This window comes from Callionymus lyra, chromosome 2, assembly GCF_982586985.1.
Source record: "Callionymus lyra chromosome 2, fCalLyr1.hap1.1, whole genome shotgun sequence".
Lineage (NCBI taxonomy): Eukaryota > Metazoa > Chordata > Actinopteri > Syngnathiformes > Callionymidae > Callionymus > Callionymus lyra.
In genome coordinates this window covers 15601477-15625361 of record NC_141819.1, presented here as the reverse complement: position 1 = coordinate 15625361, position 23885 = coordinate 15601477, and the positions used below count along the sequence as shown (strand labels likewise).

Genomic DNA, 23885 nt, shown 5'->3' with positions numbered 1-23885 from the left:
GTGAATCCCATATTGATTTTGTGAGAATTGATCATTCAGGGCTTTAAATGTTAAAAGGTATAAGCACAGCTTATACAGTCCTTTATATAGTTTCTGTTCCATTGATTAATATTGTCCAAAAGGTGTTGTATTTTGAAAGAATATGGCGCTCGTTTTCGTCAAGTTTACTCAAAAAATAAAACTGTAAACCAGTGAAAACGATTGAAGCACAAACTATACAATAGATCGTTCATTTTCACCGATTAAAATAAAGGTCACACAACCTCTTTGGCGGAGGTCACAATCACAATAAATGGATTTGAAATGTTTCTAAAGGCTGGTATTATGGGTACATTTTTTAGACAAAAGAAATGGTATGTGAAGTTGACTTGTTCATATAGCAATAAAGAGGGTACTCTCTAACTAAGAGCTTTAATAACAGGGGTGCTTCCATATTATTCATGACACTTTGGAGGAAAAAATAATTTCCCCATAGTTCATAGTTGTGTTGGCATTTTGTTAGCACAAACGAGGAAAATATGCTACAAACATTTCCATTAAAGTCTATTTATCTCCACACAAAGAGAAGCCGGTGTGAACTTCAATCTTCTAGGGAGTTTCAAAAGGGCCAATGTTCAAATGGTTAATCTGGGGCACTGAATGAAAGTGTTATTCACACACACACACACGCTCACTTTTAACCCTCGACCGACCGCCGATTCTGCTGCAGTAAATGTGGATTGCTGTGTTTGATGACCCTTTTTAAATGCAGGCCTTTCACGAGCTGCGGGCAAAAAAAAAAAAAGTGACACCGGGAAACACCGACTGAAGCGTTCTCGCTCCGACGGAGAAGGTTTTCATCGCCTGAGGAGAAAGTAAGTCGACATGAATCGTCTGAATTAATGACAGGCTGTTGTCAATCTAAGAGGCAGAGGTGTGACATGTGACCAAAGAACAGAAATGGATACGATGTATCACAGCAACGTGAGGGCAAAATTACAGAACTATAAAACTGGCTGCCAATCTGAGCTGCATGGTGGAGGCTGATAACCGGCAGATAAAACCAATAAAGCACGTATGTACCTTTGCTCGGCGTTTGACTGACGGCGGCAGCGGGAAATACCCTTAACAAGAAGTCGAAACTTTCCCTGACACTTCATCTTCTTAGGAGGGAATGGTCGGTGGCAGCAGGAAATGTCACGACTTTCACTCTTCAGGGATCAGCAGTCACACAGATTGGGGCAGCGTGACCCTAAAAAAAAAAAAAAGGATCGACTCCACGAGCAGAGAATCTTCCCTCAGACACCGGATGGAAGCGATCTCTGGTCTCTGTAGTTGTAGGGATTTACCTCCCTGACACTAGGAATACAAATCAAGTCATTGAAGACCCACAGCTGGCAAAAAACGCTCCACAAAATACTTATCCACAAGTACCTGAAGGCAACCACATGCTGATGCCTTTCCATAAATTTGAGTAAGCATCTTGGGAGACTTGCTGTTCCATCTCATTTAAAAAACATGGAACTAGTTGATTTTGGAAGTCAATATGAAACCACAAAGGTCTGACAAAACAAACAAAGGTCTATTCAAATTGCAGACGGCAGGCGGGTGTTTCGAACACTGGATACACAAGAATATATTTGTAGTATCAAGTCCAGTACTTGACTCTGGTGTTGCAGAATTTACAGACCACATGACCCTTGACGAAGTCATAAGTACTTTCATTTGTTTTCAAACCAACATATGTCCAAACATCAGCTTTAAAGGTTGCTGAAGTCAGCTGTATCCTCTCGTACTCAGTCACCCCAGGGATTTCAATGTTAATTTAGCTGTGGAGGATGTAATGACGGTCGCCATCTATCGCCCGGAAGTTTTACCGGAAAAGTAAAGCGAACAAAGTGTGTGAATATTTGCATTTAAATAGTAAAAAGTGACATTATTTTACACACACATTATTAAACTATAAACCCATCTACCTGGTCTAGAAAAGCACTCTACAAATATTACTTACCTAGTTATTTACTAGCTAATTTTCAAAAGCACTTCACTGTGGATTGTTTTTGATTGTTAAAGCGCTTGTGACCCCGGTCTAGACAAGTCCTTTACAAATGACTATTACTTACTTATTTCATCGAATTAATTTAAATAAATAATTATTATTTCCCTTCAAAGTCATATTTATTTCTATATCATAGTTGTTTAATAGTTTATGCATCAATAAAATATTCTAAAATAAATAAATAATTTACAATTAACACGCGAATATTCACTGAGTTTTATCATTTTTGTGTTGCCGCTTTTAAAGCTGATGTTTGTTGATATGATGGTTTCAAAACGAATGAAAACAATTTCGACTTCCTCAAGAGTCATGTGGTCTGAAAATTCTGCAACAACAAAGTCAAGTACTCGACAATACTACAAATATATCCTTGTTCATTCGGTATTGCAATATACCACATAATACTGTATCCTTGCCCCTGTATCCACATATGCATTATATCGTCAGATTCTTGCCAATACACACTTCTACACAAGGTAGACTATACAACTCATAAGGCAGCGCTACATCAAACTCATTAGTTGTTTAAGATCTAAGCCTCTGAGGATCAAATGCAACTGAGATTTAGTCATTGATTGACAGCCGACTCTTCCACCACATCACTGGCTAAACTTGATAAAGTCCCATCATCCACGTTTGTAGAGAACCAAGCCATTTCCTCATTAAGTGTGTGGTGATGGGGATTTCTTCTAAGAAAGGCGACTCTCTTAGCTCAGCTCAAGTCAAGAGGAAGGCGATCGTTCTGAAAAGGTGACTTCGTCCCCTCAACTGGCTTCTCACAAAATGAAGGAGCCAGTTGATCCTATTTTGAAACACAAATCAAAATAAGGGCCATTTCTCAATTTCCATTTTTTGAAAACAAAATTGTAAAAGCAATTTAATGGGGCCTTAAAAAAACACTGCATTTATGAGAAAAGCGGTTCGGTTATTGACATTTTGTCACCTGCAGTCTGCGTGGAATGATGTTGCAGGTTGTATTTCTGTCAAACTTCAGTTTGGTGTCGAGTCATATCCTTTGATGAGGAAACGAAAGGCTAACTCTCAAGGACAGCAACATGATTAGATATTAAAAAACTAAAAAAAAACCGCCAGAATATTGTGTCGGATAATTCTCCCCTTCAGGAAACATTGTGATGTGCACAAAATCTCCTGACACTCATTTCGGAACATCTTCGCTACACACCTAGTTGTAATAAATTGGTGATAATGTCCCATTGCCAGAGACTGTGGGCTATCATTTCTATTATTCATTTACCTAGAATACCTTTTTTTCCCCCCAATTTAGCTAGAATACTGCTTCAGATATTGAAAATTCCCTTGACTTTTGAATTTCGTACTAACATACATTGGATTATTCATGTTTTTCCAGGAGCACGGAAATCCATTATAGTAAAACACCTCAAATATAACATAAAAAGCGTCTTTTGGTTTTTAAAGATATGTTCCTCATATTGAAAAAAGCCTGTTTTCCAATTAGTGTTTTAAGATTTAAAATACAACTGATCCATTCCCCAAACTGCATCCAAAAACTAACCATAACAACCATGGTGTGTATATGGTGCGTCTGTTTTTGTTGTTAGCATATAAATAAAGGTTATACTAACTACTACCTTTAAATAACCAGAAAATGCAGTCATGTTGTATATTTAGCATTTTAATAGTTTTTCTAGATTCTAGTTACTTCGTGGCACCTTCGCTCATATCTTACTCAGCCAGCCCCGACAAAGAGAGTGTTTCACGGACAAATCTCGCCATCGCCCGGCGCAAGCTTTCGTCTTCATAAAGGTCAGAACTGCTTGTGATCCATCATGAAATCGGAACCAACGAAAATACCAATAGCTTGTCCTAAAGCCTTCTGGTAATCCAATAACATAAAAAGGTACTGTTACCTGTTGACTTTATTTACATGTTCAGGACAAACCAAATTTAAAAAGAGGAAGAATATTTACATCACAGCAGCATGTGTGTTTCGACTATACAGTCATTTAAATAATTTTAACAAAAGTAAGATCATCTGTCCCTTATTGGTTAATATTACCTTAAATTCACATTTTTTTTAAAATAAGTAAAGTTAAGGTTATTTGTAAAGCGCCTTTCTAGACCAGGGTCACAAAGCGCTATAACAAACAAAAACAATACACAGTTAAAATATATACTTTAAAAGATCAAGACACATAAGACAAACACAGGAGCCGGGGCCCGAGCTGGGGTGTAAGGCTGGATCAGATCACTGATGTAAAGAGGAGTCTGACCATGAATAGATCTGAAAGTAAGAACCAAAATTTTAAAGTTGATCCTGAAAGAAACTCTCAGCCAGTGAAGAGTTTTAATGATCGGAGAAATGTGAGTTCTTCTACTAGAGCAGCTCTGAATTCTGGCTGCAGAGTTTTGTATTAACTGCAGGCGAGACAGCTGCTTCTTGTTTAGACACAAATATAAACTGCTGCAATAGTCTAAACGAGAAGACACAAACACAAGGATTACAAGCTCCAGATTGTGTTGATAATCTAGTGGACCTTTGATGTCAGTAGGAGATTATTAATCATTAACTGTAGCAAATAAGGGTTGTAAAATAGACATCATCACTCTCGGATGGAAATAAACCTGGTTAAATCTTTCCGTTTCTGCAGCACGACCTCCTTACATTGTCGTCACTCGGAGACATCATGCGAGAAAGAGATGTTTGCGAGTCCTTACCAAGCAAACAAACTCATCGATTCAAATAAATAACCATTTAGTGCGGAGAAAATTAACTTCGCGGACCTTCGGGACAGAGACCATGCCCCCCACACACAGAGGGAAAGTTCCCCCATTCATTCAAGAAGAGTGGAATCAGAAATGGGCCCAGCTGCATGATATAATCAGGCTCCACTTTGGAAAACAATAGACAATCCAGGCCGTTATATAAAACTACATCCGTGCTTTGTGTGCAGAGAGAGAACCTCTCGAATCAAGTGCGCGAATGGAAAAGCCCCGCTGTCAGAGAATCGACAGCAGGATTTGAGAATGCTCAAATTCTGTCTTTCATCAACTTTTGCAGTGTTTGTCTCAGCCCCTTCTCCTGAGATGTTGCGTAACACAAGAGGTGTTGACTACAAATACGGAGAATCCATCGCTGGGAAATGTGCGGCGGCTGCTAACAATCGACACATTGTCCGATGTGACGCCGCGGCGGTCGGAAAAAAAAGAAAAAGTAATAACATGAACACGTACATGGAAATGGATGCAAATCTTTTCGTATGAAGGAGATAATCTGTCGCCCGTCTCATCTTCCCACACAATCGTCATCCGTGCGGATCTGTGGAAGCAATCACGGTCTTTTTAGCAGACCCTGCTCGCGCTCTCAAATCTGCCACAGCCCTCCCAGCAATTAATATTTAATACAGCAGCTTACAACAGATCGCGGATTAATAATTCAGCGCCACTGTTTGGTCTGAAATAGACAAGAGAGCCGAAGCGGAGCGCAACAGGTCACGGCCCAAAAAAAAGAACGATCCAAGAGGTGACACGTGTAGAACACGACAGTGGCTCCTCGCAGATCGCTTTCATTTAGCGACATCAGTCGGCGTTGGGCATGAGTAATAAGGCTGGGAATACTGCCGCTACACGACGGCTGCGCCGCCCGAGGGCCGACACAGAAGGCACTTGTTCCGTCATTGAAATGCACGAGTCGGCGGTTGTTTTACGGTCACGCTAGGCTAATTTCCCTTAAACACACGTACGTCTAGAACAGAACCGCAAACATGGCGGTGACTCATTCGTCTCCGGCGTAAACGCCCGCGTCCGTACAGTTTCATTAGCACCTCGACAGCGCCGCGGGACATAATCACCGTGTTTGAGCGATGACTGATGTCTGGGCTACGACGTTTTTTTTAAATTTAGGCCACCGTTAAAAACTTGCTCCATAAAGGTCTCACCTCCTGCCCCCTGAAGCCCGATATGTTTAATTGGTAGAAGAAAACTGCAAACATAAAAAAATGTCAACCGAGTACAAATTAAACTTTATTAAGGCTCATATTTCAAGTGACGTCTTTGTTGAGGTTCCTCGTCACACCTCTGCAGACAAGAACCTTTTACTCTGAGGTGTTTCAGGTCTCCAGGGAAACCAGAGGCCACCTGCATGCTTACATGAACTTTGCAGCACAGTAAAAAAAAGAAAGAAAAAATCTATTGTTCTGTCAATGAGTTACATGTAATGAGAAAGGAACAAAGGCTATGGAATTTATATGGCACAGTCCAGTAGGGATGTCACAGTAACAGATATGGTGAATATATATATATATTTATATATATATTAAGATCATATGTTTTGCTAGTCATGTTTATCATTCATTTCTAAACTCAAGTCTTAAAGTGGAACTAAAACAAATGTGTATATAGTCAACAAAAGTAAAAATAATACTGTAATTAAAAGAAAAACATAAGGAACTTTTTTATACAACCCATCACATTTAAAACACCAGTTTGGGTTGTTGATTTTAAGTTAAAATACATTTAGAAAAACATTAGTTTAAAAAAAAAACCCACTATTGCTGGAGTTTTAGTAGCAGAAAACGTTCTCACAGTAAGTGAGGTCCTTGAAAGGACATTTTCTTTCACTGGTTGTGTCAGATTGAGGTTGAAACTCTGAAGGCAACAACTTATGTTTACGTACGAAAATAGATGAATGTCAAATACACTTTCACCGAAAGCTGAAGCAGGTTCACACTCGTATGCAATCGCGTGTCACGGAACAACAATTACATTTAACTGGAGTAAAACATTGATGTGATTTAATGACGTTTCTTAGACGAATCAACTCAGATGACGGAGCATTTAAGATGCGTTTTACAGCGAATCTTCGTAGCAAGTCATCAACCACAACAATATTCTTGTCATCTTTTTTTTTGTGGACGATATGTTCCCACAATGCTGATCGAAGCACTTTTGGGAGGGAACTTAATCCGCAAGTTGTGTTTACAACAAGTAAACTAAAGTGGTCTGCTGTTTTAAAAGATGTTACCAGTTTGTCCGACAGAATATATTATACAAGGCTCATCATCAGGAGCGATTAGCATCACTTTAAATAGCTATAAAGAGTACTTGCTTTAATGGCGCTCCACTGTTAGCAAAACATAATAAAAGAATATTGAAGAAGCCTTTCCAACACAAGCTCTTGGCTGGAATCGCTGCAGTTATTAATTATCAAGATTTATCGGCTCTGTTGAGGAAAACAAAAAGAGATGCTCATTAAAACAAGTCCGCGACCAAATCTAAAACAAAACACCCCCTTGTTCACGACGCATAAATCTAAACAATCGTCATATTGTTGTATTATTTAAGCCCTCCCCAGTGACATGTTGATGGAATGAGCCATCCTTCTTTGGAAGGTCTGGGGTATAAAAATACAATTTATCCCTCTACAATGTTCGCTCCGGCTTTCAGATCGTATTAAAGGAAATATTAGAAGAATTAGCAGGGGTGGGTGGAAGCAGAAAATTGATTCAAGTGTTCCGAGAAAATATTTTAAGCCGGAAGGAAATTAACACTTTTATAAAAAAGGACAAAAACCTTTGAAAAAAAACGTTTTGTTCAAAAATAAATAAAGACCCTAATCCTTGTTAAATAGCTAAACTGTATTATATCTGTGACAGATTACTCATCAGGTTCATTTTATTATATGATACAGTTTAATCATCTCACTTCCTGCGACAAAAATCAAAACAGACTTTCGTTACCAACATTTCCAACAGAATATTTCTACATACAATGCATATGTATTGAGAATTAAGGCTAGAAATGTGAGGATTTTCTCAGAAAGATATTGAAAAAGTACTGAAAAGTTAGGTGGGTGATCCTGGAAAAAAGGGTTTGAATAACCTATATTTACTATTCAAAAGTTCAACCTCCTTTCTAATGCAAGCCACGCCACAGGTTTGATAGACATATCACAATCGATTGGATTTTCATTGGATGGTTTAAAATGAGCAGATACTGGTTTTGAGTCATTAACCTTCCACCTTTTTCCTTAAAAAAAAAGAGAAGAAAAGTCACCCGCTGATAACTTCACAGAGAACCTTAAGTAATAGTCAAACCCTTAAAGGCAAATTGTGTGATGTAATAATAATAATACCTTTAATTAAAATACATTTTTAAAAGAAAAGGAACAAAACTTCTAATACTCTTTTTTTTTGTACTTCAATTGACTGGTGAGCTGCAGAGAAGATTGAAATGATCTTCAGTTCTTGAAGGTGGCATCATGGATGAATGTCATAAGTGTCTTTCATGTTTGAAATATGAACACTCTCTCCTGTAGGTTTATGATTAATAGCGCTGAACAGTAACCATTAAAGTGTTTTTTTTTATCTTTTCAGATGAGATCATCTTGCTGACCTTTGTTTTTTTCATTAATTCACCACTATTTGGGTGTTTTTTCATTACTAGCTACTTTACAAAGACATTGAAAGGACATTTTGGGATTAAGTATGATCCCTCTTTGTGAGGTGTCTCAGATAAGTGAGACACCTCACAAAGAGGGAAAAAGAAAAAGATAGACTCCTTTGAGTAAAATAAAAGGTGCTCTTGTAAGAAAGACTTTCCAAATACTGAACGTCTTGTTTCCTGTTGCAAGACTCATTTTATGTTACTTAAAACGCCTGACAAGGTACGTAAATAATTGATTTTGGCAAGTGAGAAAAAAAAATCAAGCGTCATCAATATAAACCAATCCTCTTCTTAAACTTACTCCGATTTGAAATCACCGTTCGCCATCTTTCTTCACCAACAACAACAACAACAAGAAATAGAATGAAATAAATCACGTACGGAGCCGGCCACTAAATCAAAAGCACTAAAAGGTCTTAATCACTCCCACATTGAGTCGGCGAGGCAGGACGGGTGGCACTGAGGTCATAATTCACTCGACATGTCTGGTTAAGGCTGTGCCTGATAATGTGAGCTGCTACCTGAGCAGCTGCACACTGACGCCATTCATTCACACACTGGCCTTGTTCTGCCGAGCAGCTTTACAATGTAAACACCGCGATGTGTCACAAAACATATCAGTGTTTGCAAAACACATGTCATGTTCAGAGGAAAAAAAAAGATGACTTGTTAGGAGATCAACATGGCTCTTATAATCTCTCCCATTCATTCCAATCTCATTTCTATGCCTCTCGTTTAGACGCTACAAAACAACTGAGCTTTCAAAGCCGGCCGTGTCCAGCTATCGGGAGGTTGCGCTGAACATTCAAGGTCCAAACAGTCAAGCCCGATGTGGACGGCTTATAAACCTTCAAAAATAATGTTGGAATATCGTCCTTTAAAATGGACGAATAAAAGCTTACAAAACACACAAAGAAATAAGTGGCAGCTTGTGTAATTGCTAGAAAAGCTAGTCATGACCTCCACAAACCAGATGAAATGAATAAAATAAAACACATATTTGCTGCAGAGTTTACAGTTGGTGGAGCTAGCGGGTAAACAGAACCACGTAAGAGTGGGCAGTTACCACAGAAACACTTCGAGACCAGGCAAAACAGATAAACACCGGCCAGCTTCGCTGGAAATCAACAAATCCTGATCGCTGGAATGTAGATTTAAAATAACAACTTGGATGATAAATAGTCAGACCTTGTAGATAAATTATTGAAGAAGTGAAAAGGCTCTAATGACACATCACCACCTGCCACGTGTTATTAATAGCTTGTCAATAAAACACTTCCATAAAGCCACAGTTAATGTTATTAGACCCAAAAATGTAAGTCCAATTTTCCCTCTTAATCAAACCTGTGCCGCTTAAGAACGATCAATAAACCTTGTTTCATTTGGGTTTTACTGGCGAAGGAGAGAATGTTTATTACATCATACTTTTTCATTTTAACAAATGTTGCGACTACTGTTCCATAAAAAATATTCAAAAAGAAGCATATGTAGTCACAACTTTATTCATCTGCTAAACCCTTCCCCACATCATCATCTATTTTCACCTTCAAAGCCTTTTCATTCAAATGTTTTGAGAATTTTGCACAAAAAGCTGCATAAACACTTTAATTATTCGTTCCTCGTTTGCCACACTTTGAAATGAAAATTGCTCACTATTGCAGTAATAGCTTTGTTTGTACACACTAGGAGCCACACTAATGTTCTTAGAATGGTATTTGGCATTCAGAGAGAGCAGCGAGACAAAGTGTTTGTCGTCTCCTTTTGGTGCAAACTTGAATTAAAAAGATAAGGGATAAAAAAAATCATTTGGCTTGGCTGGAAGAATTTAATACTTGTGGAATGGAAACTACTATGTTTGTCTGGGTTGGCAGTTTTCTTTTTATAACATGTTTAAGGGATGGTTTTAAATATGTAAATAGAACATGTATGTAAACACTATGTCATGATGGTATATGTAAATTGTGTGTAGGTTTAGTTATAAAATGTGACATGATTCCAGATTAATATTGGTTTATTTTCCATTTGGAACTTTGAGTTCCAAATGTTGTTTCATCTTATTTGTAATTACGGACTTGAAGGTTTTTTTTTAAACTTTCTAATAGCAAGAAAGAAGAAAAAAAACATGAATTACTTATTGCGTTAGAAACGGGGGTTATAAAGATAAAAAATCCTCAAACTAATCATTTTTATTCCACTTACGTTTCGTAAGAAACCTTTTGAATCTGTAGCTGGGACAGGAAATGTGGCCCCGGAAACATATTTTTGTTAACACAAGGGAGGAAATGATTTCAGATTTAAGACGCGAGGACACGAGTTATCAATCGTCAACTGTGGTCAACATAAACTACGTAGTATCTATAGATCTTAACCGTACGTCTTTAAGGAGTAATGACGTTGGTTTGGTTATTGGTCCGAGTATTGTTCTGTATTTCTTTTTATTAAGCTACGAACAGCAGCTTTTTAAAAGCAACAACTGTGTCGCCCCTACAACACAACAAAGATGGCTTTCTTCAAACTATTTTTAGGATTATAAATAAATAATCGAATTCAACAGTTAGTACAAGCAATTGAAGGTCAAATAATACCATGCAGATTAAAATGGTGAAAACCATAAACATCTCAATTGTAACATAGAAGTCACACAACAATTTTTTAAACATATGTATACATAAACATACATAAACGTATTCTATAAACGCATTTTAATAATTGTTGTTTTTTTGTTTGTTTTAGCATTTTACATGAACAACAAGAACACGTCATTCCATCTTGTTATCACTAACAGTTTTGTTCTTTTTATAAACGTGAACAGCTGTGACTGGAAACACGAAACAATGTTCTTTAAACCTTCATTCACTCGAGATAAATATGTGAAACAACAACTAATAATGTTGTTTCAAATCAAAGCGTGAAACGTTACTTCCGCTAACTTTACACAACAAACACAAACACAGTGAGCTGATGCTAAAGTAGCTAAAAAAAAAACACCACAATATTTGCTAATGTTTGTGTTTAAAGGTGACGTTTAAATCCTCCAGAGATGCTCCATTGGACCAGGACTCACCTTTTTCCTCACGAGCTCTCGGGCGACACGATGACAAGATGAACGCGGTATTTAAAACAAAAAAGCCCCTCAAGACTCGCTCATCCTCGGGGTCGTCGAGCCTCACAACATGTCTGTCGCTGCAGCCTCGGTCTGGATCTCGAAGCCTCAATTATTCAGAGAGTGTTTTCTTCTCGGTGGGATCGGTTGCTAGTACAGCTCGTTGTAACTCGAGTAACGTTGGAAGGAAAAAAAAAAAAGAAAAAAGTTTCAAACTTGAGGCAGACCTGTGAGTCGTTGATTGACGTACGCTTTGGACCAATGGCGAGGCGGCGGCGCAAGAAGGAGGGAGGAGGGGGGCGGGCTCTAGGCTCAAGTCACACCCGAAGAATAAAGAGCATTGACAGCCAGAGCGTTTCCCTTGACTTCCCTTCTTCCTCCCTCCTCCTCCTCCCTCGACCCCCCATCTGGACTTCCACTAATTATCCCGGGCCAAGCTCAAGGTTGGACGCTTTCCCAAAGGAAAATGCAGAGAAATGAACAATAAGAAGCCCCTGGAGGAATCTATTGATACAAACAACCTAATATAAATAAGTAATTTATGTTTATAGAGCGCTTTTCTGAACCAGGATAACCAAGCGCTTCAACAATAAAATAAAATATATACTAAAAAGATCAAGATAACATTGAGAAAGAACAGGTGTCAGAAAATCAGGGAAAAACCTGAATGAATAAGAAAGTCTTAAGATGTTTCTTGAAGGAGTCAGTAGACTCCATCAAACACAGAGGGAGAGGAAGATCGTTCCAAAGCTCAGGAGCAACAGCCTGGAAGGATTTCTCTCCTCTGGTCCTGAACCGTATGTGCGAGGAACCATAAGTAGATTCTGATCCACAGACCTCAGAGCCCGAGCTGGGGTGTAAGGCTGGATCAGATCATTGATGTAAGGAGGAGTCTGACCATGAATAGATCTGAAAGTAAGAACCAGAATTTTGTTATGGATCCTGAAAGAAACTGGCAGCCAGTGAAGAGTTTTAAGGATCGGGGAAATGTGTGTTCTTCTACTAGGGCGGGTCAGAAATCGAGCTGCAGAGTTTTGTATTAACTGCAGGCGAGACAGATCCTTCTTGTGAAAACAGACTGTTGCAATAGTCCAGACGAGATGACACAATAATATGACTCCCTTATGATGCTCATTTATAAATCAAAAATACTTGAGAATGAACCTAAAAGAATAGCGATTTATTGACATATGACACAATAAAATGACTGGAAAAAACCTTTTAAATGTAACTGAACAAATAATAGTTTCATCAGAAATTTTTTCAACATAAGTAGGTACAAATAAAAGTCATAGTTTAGAGAAAACCGATGCGCAACCAATTCCATTATCAAGTGCACTGTTTCTGTGTAATTTATCTTACTCCCACTGCTGCAGGAAGAGCCGAACCCAGCTACATACAGCAGGAGACAGGGGACATCAGCCCACATATCACTGAGTTCTGCTGGACGAGCCTGATTTCATCCTAACTTGGACTCCAAACAAGGGAGTGTCTAGGTTACAAGGCTGCAGCATTCCAGCATTTATTCCCTCACAAAAAAAGTTGATCATAAATAAATCAGAATCAGAAACTAGTATTCCCAGTTTTCTAAATACAGTTTTGTATTTTATTGGTGTTAGTGCAGAATGAAATAATGGAATAAGAAAACACACAATACATGCAATAGACAAACAGAACCATTGCAGCCATTCTATTGTGCCTATTTCATAATAACACGTTCGTTTTACAGTTAGATATTGATAGTGTTCGGAGTTACCATCAGGATCCATGAAGCGTTTGAAGATTTGCAACTCTCTGTGAGGCAGAAGAAGCTGCAATGCAAGCTCCCAGTCTTGCTGGCCAAACGCTATCATCGTACTCTAAATGCTAAAAAGGTATCATAGAAATAAATAAAAGAGAGTCAAGGGCCTTTTGAGTTTCTTTCTGCTAGCCATGCCCTGTACAGCAGTGGTCCCCAAACGCCAGTTTGTTTGTATTATTGATTATTACTGTCTGAAATGTGTTAAGATGGTATTTTCTCTAAAGTAAAATAAGCTTGTGGCTCTTGACATGTTTATTTAAAAAAATAAACATGTAAAAAAGTAAAAATTAGTGAAACACAACTCTCTACGATATATTTTTTTTTACCAGGTTTTATCTGAAGGTCAGTCTGTAAATATATGCCGACATAATACCGTCCCTGGTACAACAAATTTAGTCGTGCGATCCATAGTTTAAGCCGAGAGATGGTAACAACTATGATGTACAAGTCTCCCTCACGGTTAAATAATGGGCGTGTAGATACTTCCTAGAATGCATAACAGTAGGAATGCTTAGGCATGAATCATGAATGATGAACATATGCTGGAGACACTGTTTTACATCTTGTTTTTCAACTGCTCCTGCTGACAAGAGCATTCTTTCTTTCCTCTTTCTTAAAACGAGTTCCTGTAGCTGCACTTCCGTACACCAGGGGGTACACAATTACAGTAACATGAACACACACAACAAAGGATGGAACACTATAAAAGTTTTAGAAGAGGGTTTGTTGGTGATCATCTTCTTTAACACAGGCATTGAATACATTTACCCCAAATTGAGACATACCACCAGATTGCCTGTTTGCAATTTGTATTAAAAAAAAGGACAGATTGTGAAAATTGTACACATTTTCTATTGATCTTTGGGCTACTTTCTCTTGCCAGGAGTAGTTAGCTGAGATGGTTCATTCAGAATCTATTGAGGAACTAATTTTCTGTCCTTTGGTAGTTTTCCAGGAGATAATGGCTGGACAAGGGCCAGATCTCACTCTGAATGGTGAACACTTAGAGACTCTTTTAGAGCTTAAATCTTGGACTTAAAAAAAAAACATTGTATCATATACAATTATGAATCTGCAACAGCTAATCGGTTGAAAATATATATATATATATATATATATATATATATATATATATATATATATATATATATATATATATATATATATATTAATATAATTAAAAAAAAATAAAAAACATTATTTTATATTTTCTCGTTTATATATATATATAAATTATTAAGATTAATTAAAATGTCAATTTCTCATGAAAGTGGGTTACATTATATGTGATTTCAAAACAGTAAAAATGACAACTCTATATTTTGTTTTAAAAATTCTACATGGTCAGCGGATGTTTTTCTGGGACAGAACTTATTTTAGGATGACAACACCGGAATTCCCGAGGTCAAAATACACTTCTGGCCTATTGCTTTGTTTATTGTTTTAGCAGCACTTCCGTGCTTTATCTCACGTGTTTGTTTGCGAACGTGTGACTGACAATAATGTCCCCCAGACCCTTAAATCTGTTCCAGATCTGTAAACCCTTATAACTGCAGTGCTGACATTGACCTCGTACTCTCTCTAGTGGTTCCTCGTGACATGCGCACGCAATTATAATAAATAAATATGTATATAGTTCATTGAGGAATAGAATAAACTGCCATGAGTTTAATATCGATGGGATTTTTCTTGATGTTCTAAATAATGTTTTAAAATAAATTGATTCATTTAAGGGCACGTATGTGTCATTTGGCCTATACATTTAAGAAAATAGAAAGTAAAAATGTATTACCTTATGAAGGAGGCAGGTTCAAAAACCTGAAACTTGCAGGAGGTTCTGTTTAAACCTCGTCTGAAAATGTCGCACTTTTAAATTACTTTAGTCATTAAGTGTATGTTGTCGATCAAAATGAAAGTCATGCTTTATCGAGTTCAGCCTTGCATATGACGTGAGTAAAGCCATACTTATTAAATGAACTGAGATTATAGTCACATCATAGCCAATTTTTATCTAACAGATCGCGTTAGTGGTTCTGCAGAAAAAAACATTATGTACTACATCTCCCACAATGCCCCGCGCACAGCTTACCAACCGAGTGACGTTTACTTGCGACGTGTCAGGAAGCTTGTTTGTATCCAACATGGCGGCCCAGCAGACTGATGTGGATGAACTATTCGATGTCAAAAATGGTTATTACATCGGCAGTTATCAGCAATGCATCAACGAGGCTCAGAAGGTGAAGGTGAGTGAGTATAAATACATAGTTACTTCGTCAAGAACCCCTTTCTGTAGGGTCTGCTTGACGGCTAATAGCAGTTAGCTTTACCGGTAGCAAAACACAAATACTCATCCAAACTGCTCTGAGAATAATGATATAAATGTTTCTTTTAAAGCCTTCAACGCCAGAGAAGGAGGTTGAGAGGGACATGTTTTTGTACAGAGCATACATAGCCCAGGTAAGTGAACGACAGTCCCATCATTTTTAGATATTCTACCTGTAGCTCAGTGTAAATACTGTGTTTTGTTGTCTGTTTCAGAGGAAGTATGCTGTGGTCCTGGATGACATCAAGTTCAACTCTCCACCTGAGCTCCAGGCTGTCCGGATGTTTGCCGAGTACCTCTCCAGCGAGAGTAAAAGGTAAACCCAAAACAAGTACAAGATTCCAGTGACATGAGAATCATTTCCTGTGATAAATATTAAGATAATAATGAAGTATTTGCAATACTGAGTATACAGGGTTCAATATTTTAGGTTTGACCTTTTTGTTGAATCAGACATTCAAAATGTCATAACTTGCTTAATATTTACCAGATATTAAAAAAGGTTGGTATCATTGGAAGGCTTGTTTAGCAAATAAAAACTGGAAACGTTATATATAATAATGATGTTAATCGTTTTTAATAATTTGGCACTCAAAATATACATAGAAATAAGCAAATTAATTGCCCGGATCGAACTAATACGCCATAAGTTGTTCAAATATACAGTAATGGAAACATAAATCACAGTTATGGTGTGTTTTAATTGATTGAATCAGCGACAGTGCTATTTCTTTAAATATGGCTTTTCGGACTCTACTTGTGAGTCAGAATACAGGCGACCGTGCAATCGGCGGGTCCAAAAAAATGATGTGCCACTTGATCAATTTTAAAGATAAAGATATAAAGATATTTGGCAGACTTGCAGATACATTTATAAAGTATATTATTATAGGGATTATAATAAATATTTTACTTTTATATGTTTTGCGAGGGAGTTTTGTCGAGTGAAAGCTTAAAAAATGTTGTCAGAGATTTGTGGAGATGTGTGAGCTAGGACATTTGTTCTACGACAACAATATTTTAAATAGTATTTACAGTATGTTTAACACGGAAACACTAAAATAATTAGAAAATATCTGTTTTCCATATTTAATTTTGTTATTAACAGTTATGCAGTTTATTGAATCTGAGACCAGAGTTTAACACCAAGCATAGCAACTCTTGCATAGTTTATATAGTAAGTAAGTAAGTAAGTAAGTAAGTAATTTTTATTTGTATAGCGCTTTTCCAGACCAGGGTCACAAAGCGCTTAAACTATCAAACAATAAATAAAGTATATACTTTAAAGGGCAAGATAAAACTGATAACACAACAGGAGTTCCAGAAAATCAAGGATATATTATGTATAAATAAAATAAAATCACTTATGTTTAAGTTGAGCATCATCAGTAATGAACTTTCATGGTGTACAGGGATGCAATTGTTGCTGATCTTGACAAGAAAATGTCTAAAAACATGGATGCTTCCAACACAACCTTTCTCCTGATGTCTGCCTCCATCTACCATCACGAGTTAAACACTGATGCTGCTCTGAGGACTCTTCATCAAGGGGAAAGTCTGGAATGGTAAGAAGTGAATAAAAGCTTTGAATTAAACCATTTTTTTAAGAAGCACGTTAAAGTAATGGTCAGATTAATTTGTGAGAAATCAATGTAAATGTCGGGTAATGCACTGAACAAATGCATAACGAACAATTGAATACTGTAGACGGCGGTTTTTATAGTATCATATAATTAGAAAATTCATGTTTGAGAATGAAATGTATATATTTCAAACATATTTTTGCTTTTTCCACCAGCATGGCCATGAGCATCCAGGTGCTGCTAAGTCTTGATCGTGTGGACCTGGCGAGGTATGTGTCTCTTATTTGTACAATGCAAAACATGTTTTAAAGAATGTTCTTGATTCATTACGACAATTAAATCATCAAGACCTACATCACTTTTCCAATTGTATGTTTATAATAGGATTGTCAACTCTTACACATGTAAACATTTACATGTATATCAAATCATAACCGTTTAGAAAAATCAATTACTGTGTACTCTTTTTTTTCTTTCTTTCCTTCTCATACGCGTTTATTTCTCACTAATATATACATGCCTGCAAGTGACGCCACGCTGCTGTTGACCCATCAGCCGTGTGTGTTTTGCTTGTATGATGTCCGGTTACCCAACGAATAGAAGCTTTGGTTACACATGTAGTAAAAAATTGTAAATGTTGACACTGCTAGTATACAGTGGAGGCCAAAAAGTTTGGACACACCCTTTCAGTCAATGTGTTTCCTTTATTTTCATGACTATTGAGATTGTAGATTATCACTGAAGGCATCAAAACTATGAATGGATACATGTGGAATTATGTACTCCACAAAGAAATCTGAAATACTTGAAAAAATGTCTTGCAGTCTAGTTTCTTTAAAGAAGCCACTTTTTTTCAAGTTTCAAAAGGGGCCTGGCATGTTTTTTTTTATTTCACCGGTGTCGTGTCTTGTTTTGTGGATTTGTTTTAATGAATTTGGGGCCATCAGTTGTGTTGTGCAGAAGTCAGATTGGAAAGCATTCGACAGCCTCATTGGACAACTATTACAATTCATATTAGAACAAGAACCTATCAGCTAGATTAAGAGGAACCAGTGACCATCATTACTGCAAGAAACGAAGGTCAGCCAGACTGGAATGATGAATGAAACTTGAATGATCCTGTTGGGTGTGTCCAAACGTTTGTCTTTGACTGTATATTTATTCAAACATCTAATTACGGGTCACCTGAATGACACCTCAGCTGGCGTGCACAAGCCTCAAAAGCCTCAGACTTAAAGCCTTGTGATGTTTTTGCAAGTAATAGATTTTGTAATTTGAATTCAAATTTTTCTTCAGATTTCATTTCAAAAATGCGTTATTGTGTTAGGATGGGAAACTCCAGACATAAGAAACTTTTGGAATAAAGGCAAATAGAAGAATGTTTAGTAAAAGGAAGCAGAACAAATTTTAAATGTCATTCATTAGCTTAATTTGTTTGCCCCAATCTTCATTACCCATCCCATAAAGATTGATGTAGGACTTTAAACATGGGTTATTCAACATACTGGTTTGAAAATACGGCTTTTCTCTGTAATTCACTGTAATTGTTCCGCAGGAAAGAGTTGAAGAAGATGCAAGAGCAGGATGAGGATGCAACCCTCACCCAGCTAGCTACAGCATGGGTCAACATTGCAGTGGTGAGATATAGACACCCAAAAAGATTGTTCCCTAATAAGACACTGCTAAATTTAATATATTTTATTGTATTTTTAGGTTGACATACTAATTATTAGTTCTTTGTGTAGTAAAACATGAAAATTACTTCTCCTGCTGGTTATTTTGATTTTTCATGCAGTTTCTAAAAAGAACAGAAAAAAGGTCATTTCAGTTAAACTACGTACACTTTCTTTATCTACGAACACACGTTTAGGAGCATTTGTCGCCATGAACCATTGACTGAGCTCACATCCTGTTTGTTGTCTCAGGGTGGGGAAAAGCTACAGGATGCCTACTACATTTTCCAGGAGATGTGTGACAAGTACTCATCCACATTGCTGCTCCTCAACGGACAGGCTGCTTGTTACATGGCTCAGAACAAGTGGGAGGAGGCCGAGGGAGTTCTGCAGGAGGCACTTGACAAGGTCTTTTCTCTTTCATGCTACCTTGTCTGGAAATGTCTTTTCTTGCACATTGACATGGATAAGCAAACATTTTCACACCCAGACGCCCAGGTGCTCTCCTACAAATATAAGACTTTAGATTTGTGTGTAAAAACTGACTATAAATAAAATAATTAATAATCATAATCAAATAAAAAAATGTCTTCATTGAACATATGAACAAAAGATAAGTGAATAAGTGATTTCTGATTTTTTTTCCCCCTTAAAGTGGAAGTAATTTACCATAGCTACAAAAAATTTTATAATTATTATTGATTAGCAATTTAAAATTATTTTCAATTTTTTTTCTATAGAAGTTTATTGAAACGGTTGAAAAAAATCCTTTGGAAAATTAGGATTCTTGTCACCAGACAGCAGCCGACAAAAGAACGAAGGGCAAATAACAAAGTGCACACAGATGTTAACGCAACTTTTCTTCTATTTAAGAAATGAATATGAAAAGCTCTGGGATGCCTGTTCGTAATCTTAAAAAATGTTCAACCTCATCGTTGTTGAGCTGGAAGCATTTAGGTTATCGTTGACTCATTGATGCTGCAGAACATTTTTTTGCTACATTCTAGCTATGATAAGCTAAAATAATTGTTATTATAATATAATAATATAGTAATTATAATTTGCTTTGTTTATAAATACTAAACCGCATTTTTGTGTTTCTTAATTCTAGCAGCAGGTGGCGCCACAGTAAATCGTTACTAAATAGATTTCACTGGCAAGCCTTTGATTACACTTCTTTCTCTGACTAGTCTTTATCAAAGCACATAAAGTATCCTTTAATTATAAGACCTATCGTGTATCTACAGTGTGTTAAAGCCAGTTTTATTAAGAGGTCTTTCCGACTACTTAATCTTTCATTATTTAGTGATATTGGAAACACTGAGGTATAGTTGGCTTGAAGTTTTATTTCACTTTCACAATCCATTTTCCAGATTATTTGACACGGCGGTTATCTGGCAGAGGTGTTCCACTCAAAGTTAGATTAGATTAGATTGACTTTATTAATGATCATACATGAATATCAATGATCAGCCAGACTACTGCCAAGCAGCTTGATTAATGTAGATGTACATGAGACATATTCTCCTTTTTCTATGGGATAACATAGTGAAATGCATACTATTGTATTTGATTGTATGTCAGCACTCGCCTGTTATGTTGATTCTTTTGAGGAGGAGGTTTTTCTGTAACACAGCAGAGACTAGTTTCTGTAATAAGAAAGTACTCAGTCTGATCTTTAACGTTTATATTCAAATTTCAAAGCACCCTTGACACATTAAGGATTGTCTCTGACTATTAACAAGAGTCTTAGATGGAAATATAAGATCCATTCTTAAACTGGCAAAGTTCCCAGGCGGGTATGTGCTGAGGCTTCTCGGGCCTCCTGAGGCCACGACACATGCTTGCCAGAAAAAGAATGTGGCCTCATGGGGTCACAGCTGTATCGCTGCGAGTAAACAATGAGATATTCTATCTTATAAGTCCTGCTGTTCCCTGTCCTCTGGAAACTGATACAAAACTATAGTTTAGTTTATGTTTAGCCTAATTATTTGTATATTTCTTTATTAATCCATGCAATTCATTAACCTTTTTTGTACATGATAATCGTCCAATGCTAAACTTTGATTGTTGTTCTTGTAGTTCAAGTGAGCATTTTTTAGTTTGTTTGTACAAAACTATTCAACATGTATTTCTTGATTTGCTTTTAAACAAGAGTTCAAGTTGGGTCAATGTGAAGGCTCTTGTATATACAGTATATATATGTATATATATATATATATAGGGGAAGAGTGTTGTCATTTTCCTACAAAAGCTAATTTGTGTAAACACTGAGGTGTGTATCCATTAATTCCATTACTTTACAATTTTAAGTCATGAAGAGACATGCGTCGTACACTTATAAGTAGACATTGACGTTGTTATTACCTCTTTATCAAGCTCATCCCAAGACTATTTTCTTAACAATTTCTTTTTTGCCCTGTTTTGTACAGTCGACATTTTGTGTAGGAATAAATTGATTATTTGAGGTGTGTGATTTTTATAAAGTAGGTTCACAATCACAATTGGAGAATTTGTTCTGGCATTTCATTTGAAATGAAGCAGCTGAACCTGCAGCTCAATCGCTGACCTAAATATACTTACTTCCCTCATTCTCTTGTTTTCTTTCTGTGTCTTCATCCTTCCACATACAGGACAGCAGTCACCCTGAGACGTTGATCAACCTCATTGTGCTGACTCAGCATCTGGGTAAAGCCCCCGAGGTAAGACTTTGGACTTGAATGTTGTGAAGGAAAGCATTAAGGGTACCATTTCCACTTTCTTTCGATCCCAAGCTCGGTCCAGAACTCTTAGTCTGGCCTCAATTGAGTGTGTACTGTGACCAAATCAACGCAGATGCCCTCAAACCAAACTTTTTGATTGGAATTCCATGCTATCATGAAATGTGTTGTCCGTGCATGATATCTACAGAGCTTTGTACTGTCCCTTATGCCGTGTAGATGATAAGATGAAAAGCCAATCATCTCCCCCTTTGTTTCATGGACTTGTTAGTGATATAGTTTACTCACGTCAAAACTATTGAAATGCTTAGACTGCTACACTGCATTGAAACGCTACAAAGCTTTTACTTATGGAACAGTTGAACTTTTAAATCATTTCTGATCATGTCACATAATGTCTCAAATTCACAATTGTATGAAACCTTTTTTTTATTTTTTTTATCTTTATTTTCTCACCCACAAATACTTTGAAGGTAGAATTTAATCAGATCAAATCATCTTTGTTTATCATGTGTGTGTTCTCTATTTTACTTGTGAACACCATTAAATTACATTATTCACATTGTATTATTCATGTTTGTTGTGGTTGATGGTTATTCTCTGTTGTGTGGTTGAATATATTTTAGACTAAAGTGTCCTTTTTTGTTTGTTCCTCCAGGTAACTAACCGTTACCTGTCTCAGCTGAAAGATGCGCACAGATCCCACCCCTTCCTGAAAGACTACTTAGCAAAGGTATGCTTTCTTATTGTGGCTTTATTTAGTTTGTTTGTTGATCCATTTTATTTCTTGCATCTGAAGTTTAGGTCTAAATAAATAAGCACACAAAAGGATTTTGTCAATCTGCACAGATGAACACTGTTATCACGATTCACTTAGTCCAACAGACAATGTTTCATACATTTTATCTTGTTCTGACACACTGAATGACAAATTTTGATTGTGTTAACGTGTGCGTTGCTGGTTTATGATAACAAAAACAGTGTGACAGTTTGACCATGTAGCTCAGAGACAAGAACACCTATTATTAAGCATTTGCTTACTGTTGAGATGAAAACACGGACAAAATGAATCTAGTTTCTGAGGCCCAGTTAGAACAGCAATACAGTACATTTAAACGCTATTAAACATGAGCCATGGAGGTCCTGCAATGGTAGTCCTGAAGGTATGACACAGAAGAGCTGTAGACTATTGATCTGGATGTCCAGCATGTTGTTGTTTAACCAGGTGACTTGTTGTTTGCTGTGAAAATAAACTGAACTGAACTGAACTGAACTAAAACGCATTGAAATTGTTGGTCTGCTTGCTTCATTAGCAAGTCTTGCCTCTCTTGTCTCTTTGTGCAAAGTTTCCTTTGCCTTTGACGTTGCTCTGATCTTTGATCGCCTCACTGTTATAAAAGTCAAATCGATATAGATAAAATCATTCCAGAACGACCTGTTATAACCTTTACCAGCAGATGTTGTTGAACTGAAGCCAACCGGGGCATTAAACCGCTCTTTATCTTCATCTTTAGCCTCCGTCACAGATGTATTTGCACAAGAGCACAGTTGAACATAAACAAGGCATGCTATGACCAGCTGCACCAGTGATCTTTCCTCTTATTTCTAATGTCTCTCCTTCTGCTTCTCCTGCAGGAGAATGAGTTCGACAGACTAGCCATGCAGTACGCTCCCACTGCCACCGCTTAACCCACCTGGCTAACCTGAGTATGAGTTCAAACGTTGTGTGATGAAGAAGATCGTTGTGTCGTTTTATTGGTGAGAGAAAATGCAAAGACAGATTTAATGAGTGTATTGCAAAAAACATTCCTTTTGAGGTTATATTAAATGATTGATACACGGTGTCTCTCTCGGAGTCTATTTAAAAAGAAATCTTCTTGTTCTGTTCCTCCTTGATTGTCTATCTCCAATCTGAAATAAAGCTTAACCACTTGTGTTAGAATGTTCTCACGTGTGTAAGACCCAAGATAATGAACTGACACTTTGGACCATAAAGGGATCTTATCTGTTTTCACGAGATTAAAAAGTAGTGTATTTGTGCAAAAAAAAAAACCCTATGGAACCCTATGAATCTTGAAATTCAAAATTGGATATTTAAACCCTTTCCGGCATGAAAACTTGCTTCAAAGTTTGAACGGATTTCCCAACTCGCTTCAAATGTCATACGTTTGAAGCAACATCGTTTCTTACCGTACAATTCACACAATTACTAAAATTGTGG

The 23885-nt window shown here is 37.1% G+C and overlaps 2 protein-coding genes across 3 annotated transcripts in view; one reads left to right on the top strand and one right to left on the bottom strand.

Annotated features, from left to right (window-relative positions):
• tnfaip8l1 (tumor necrosis factor, alpha-induced protein 8-like 1) overlaps nucleotides 1-15238 on the bottom strand; it is a 30415-nt gene extending 15177 nt beyond the window's left edge. The window contains exon 1 of one of the 2 annotated variants that reach the window (XM_087783676.1): nucleotides 15158-15238. The gene's annotated coding sequence lies outside the window, so the exon portion shown is untranslated. Of the gene's footprint in view, nucleotides 1-11525; nucleotides 11926-15157 lie in introns of those variants that run through there. The other variant, XM_087783675.1, reaches the window with a different exon arrangement.
• A 241-nt stretch (nucleotides 15239-15479) lies between these two features.
• cope (COPI coat complex subunit epsilon) lies at nucleotides 15480-23506 on the top strand. Its single transcript, XM_087783674.1, has 10 exons — nucleotides 15480-15608; nucleotides 15760-15822; nucleotides 15904-16004; nucleotides 17101-17253; nucleotides 17487-17540; nucleotides 18827-18908; nucleotides 19197-19352; nucleotides 21578-21646; nucleotides 22323-22397; nucleotides 23300-23506. Exons 1-10 carry the CDS (start codon nucleotides 15507-15509, stop codon nucleotides 23351-23353), a joined length of 909 nt encoding a protein of 302 aa, XP_087639800.1. The 5' UTR covers nucleotides 15480-15506; the 3' UTR covers nucleotides 23354-23506.
• Nucleotides 23507-23885: the final 379 nt, after the last annotated feature.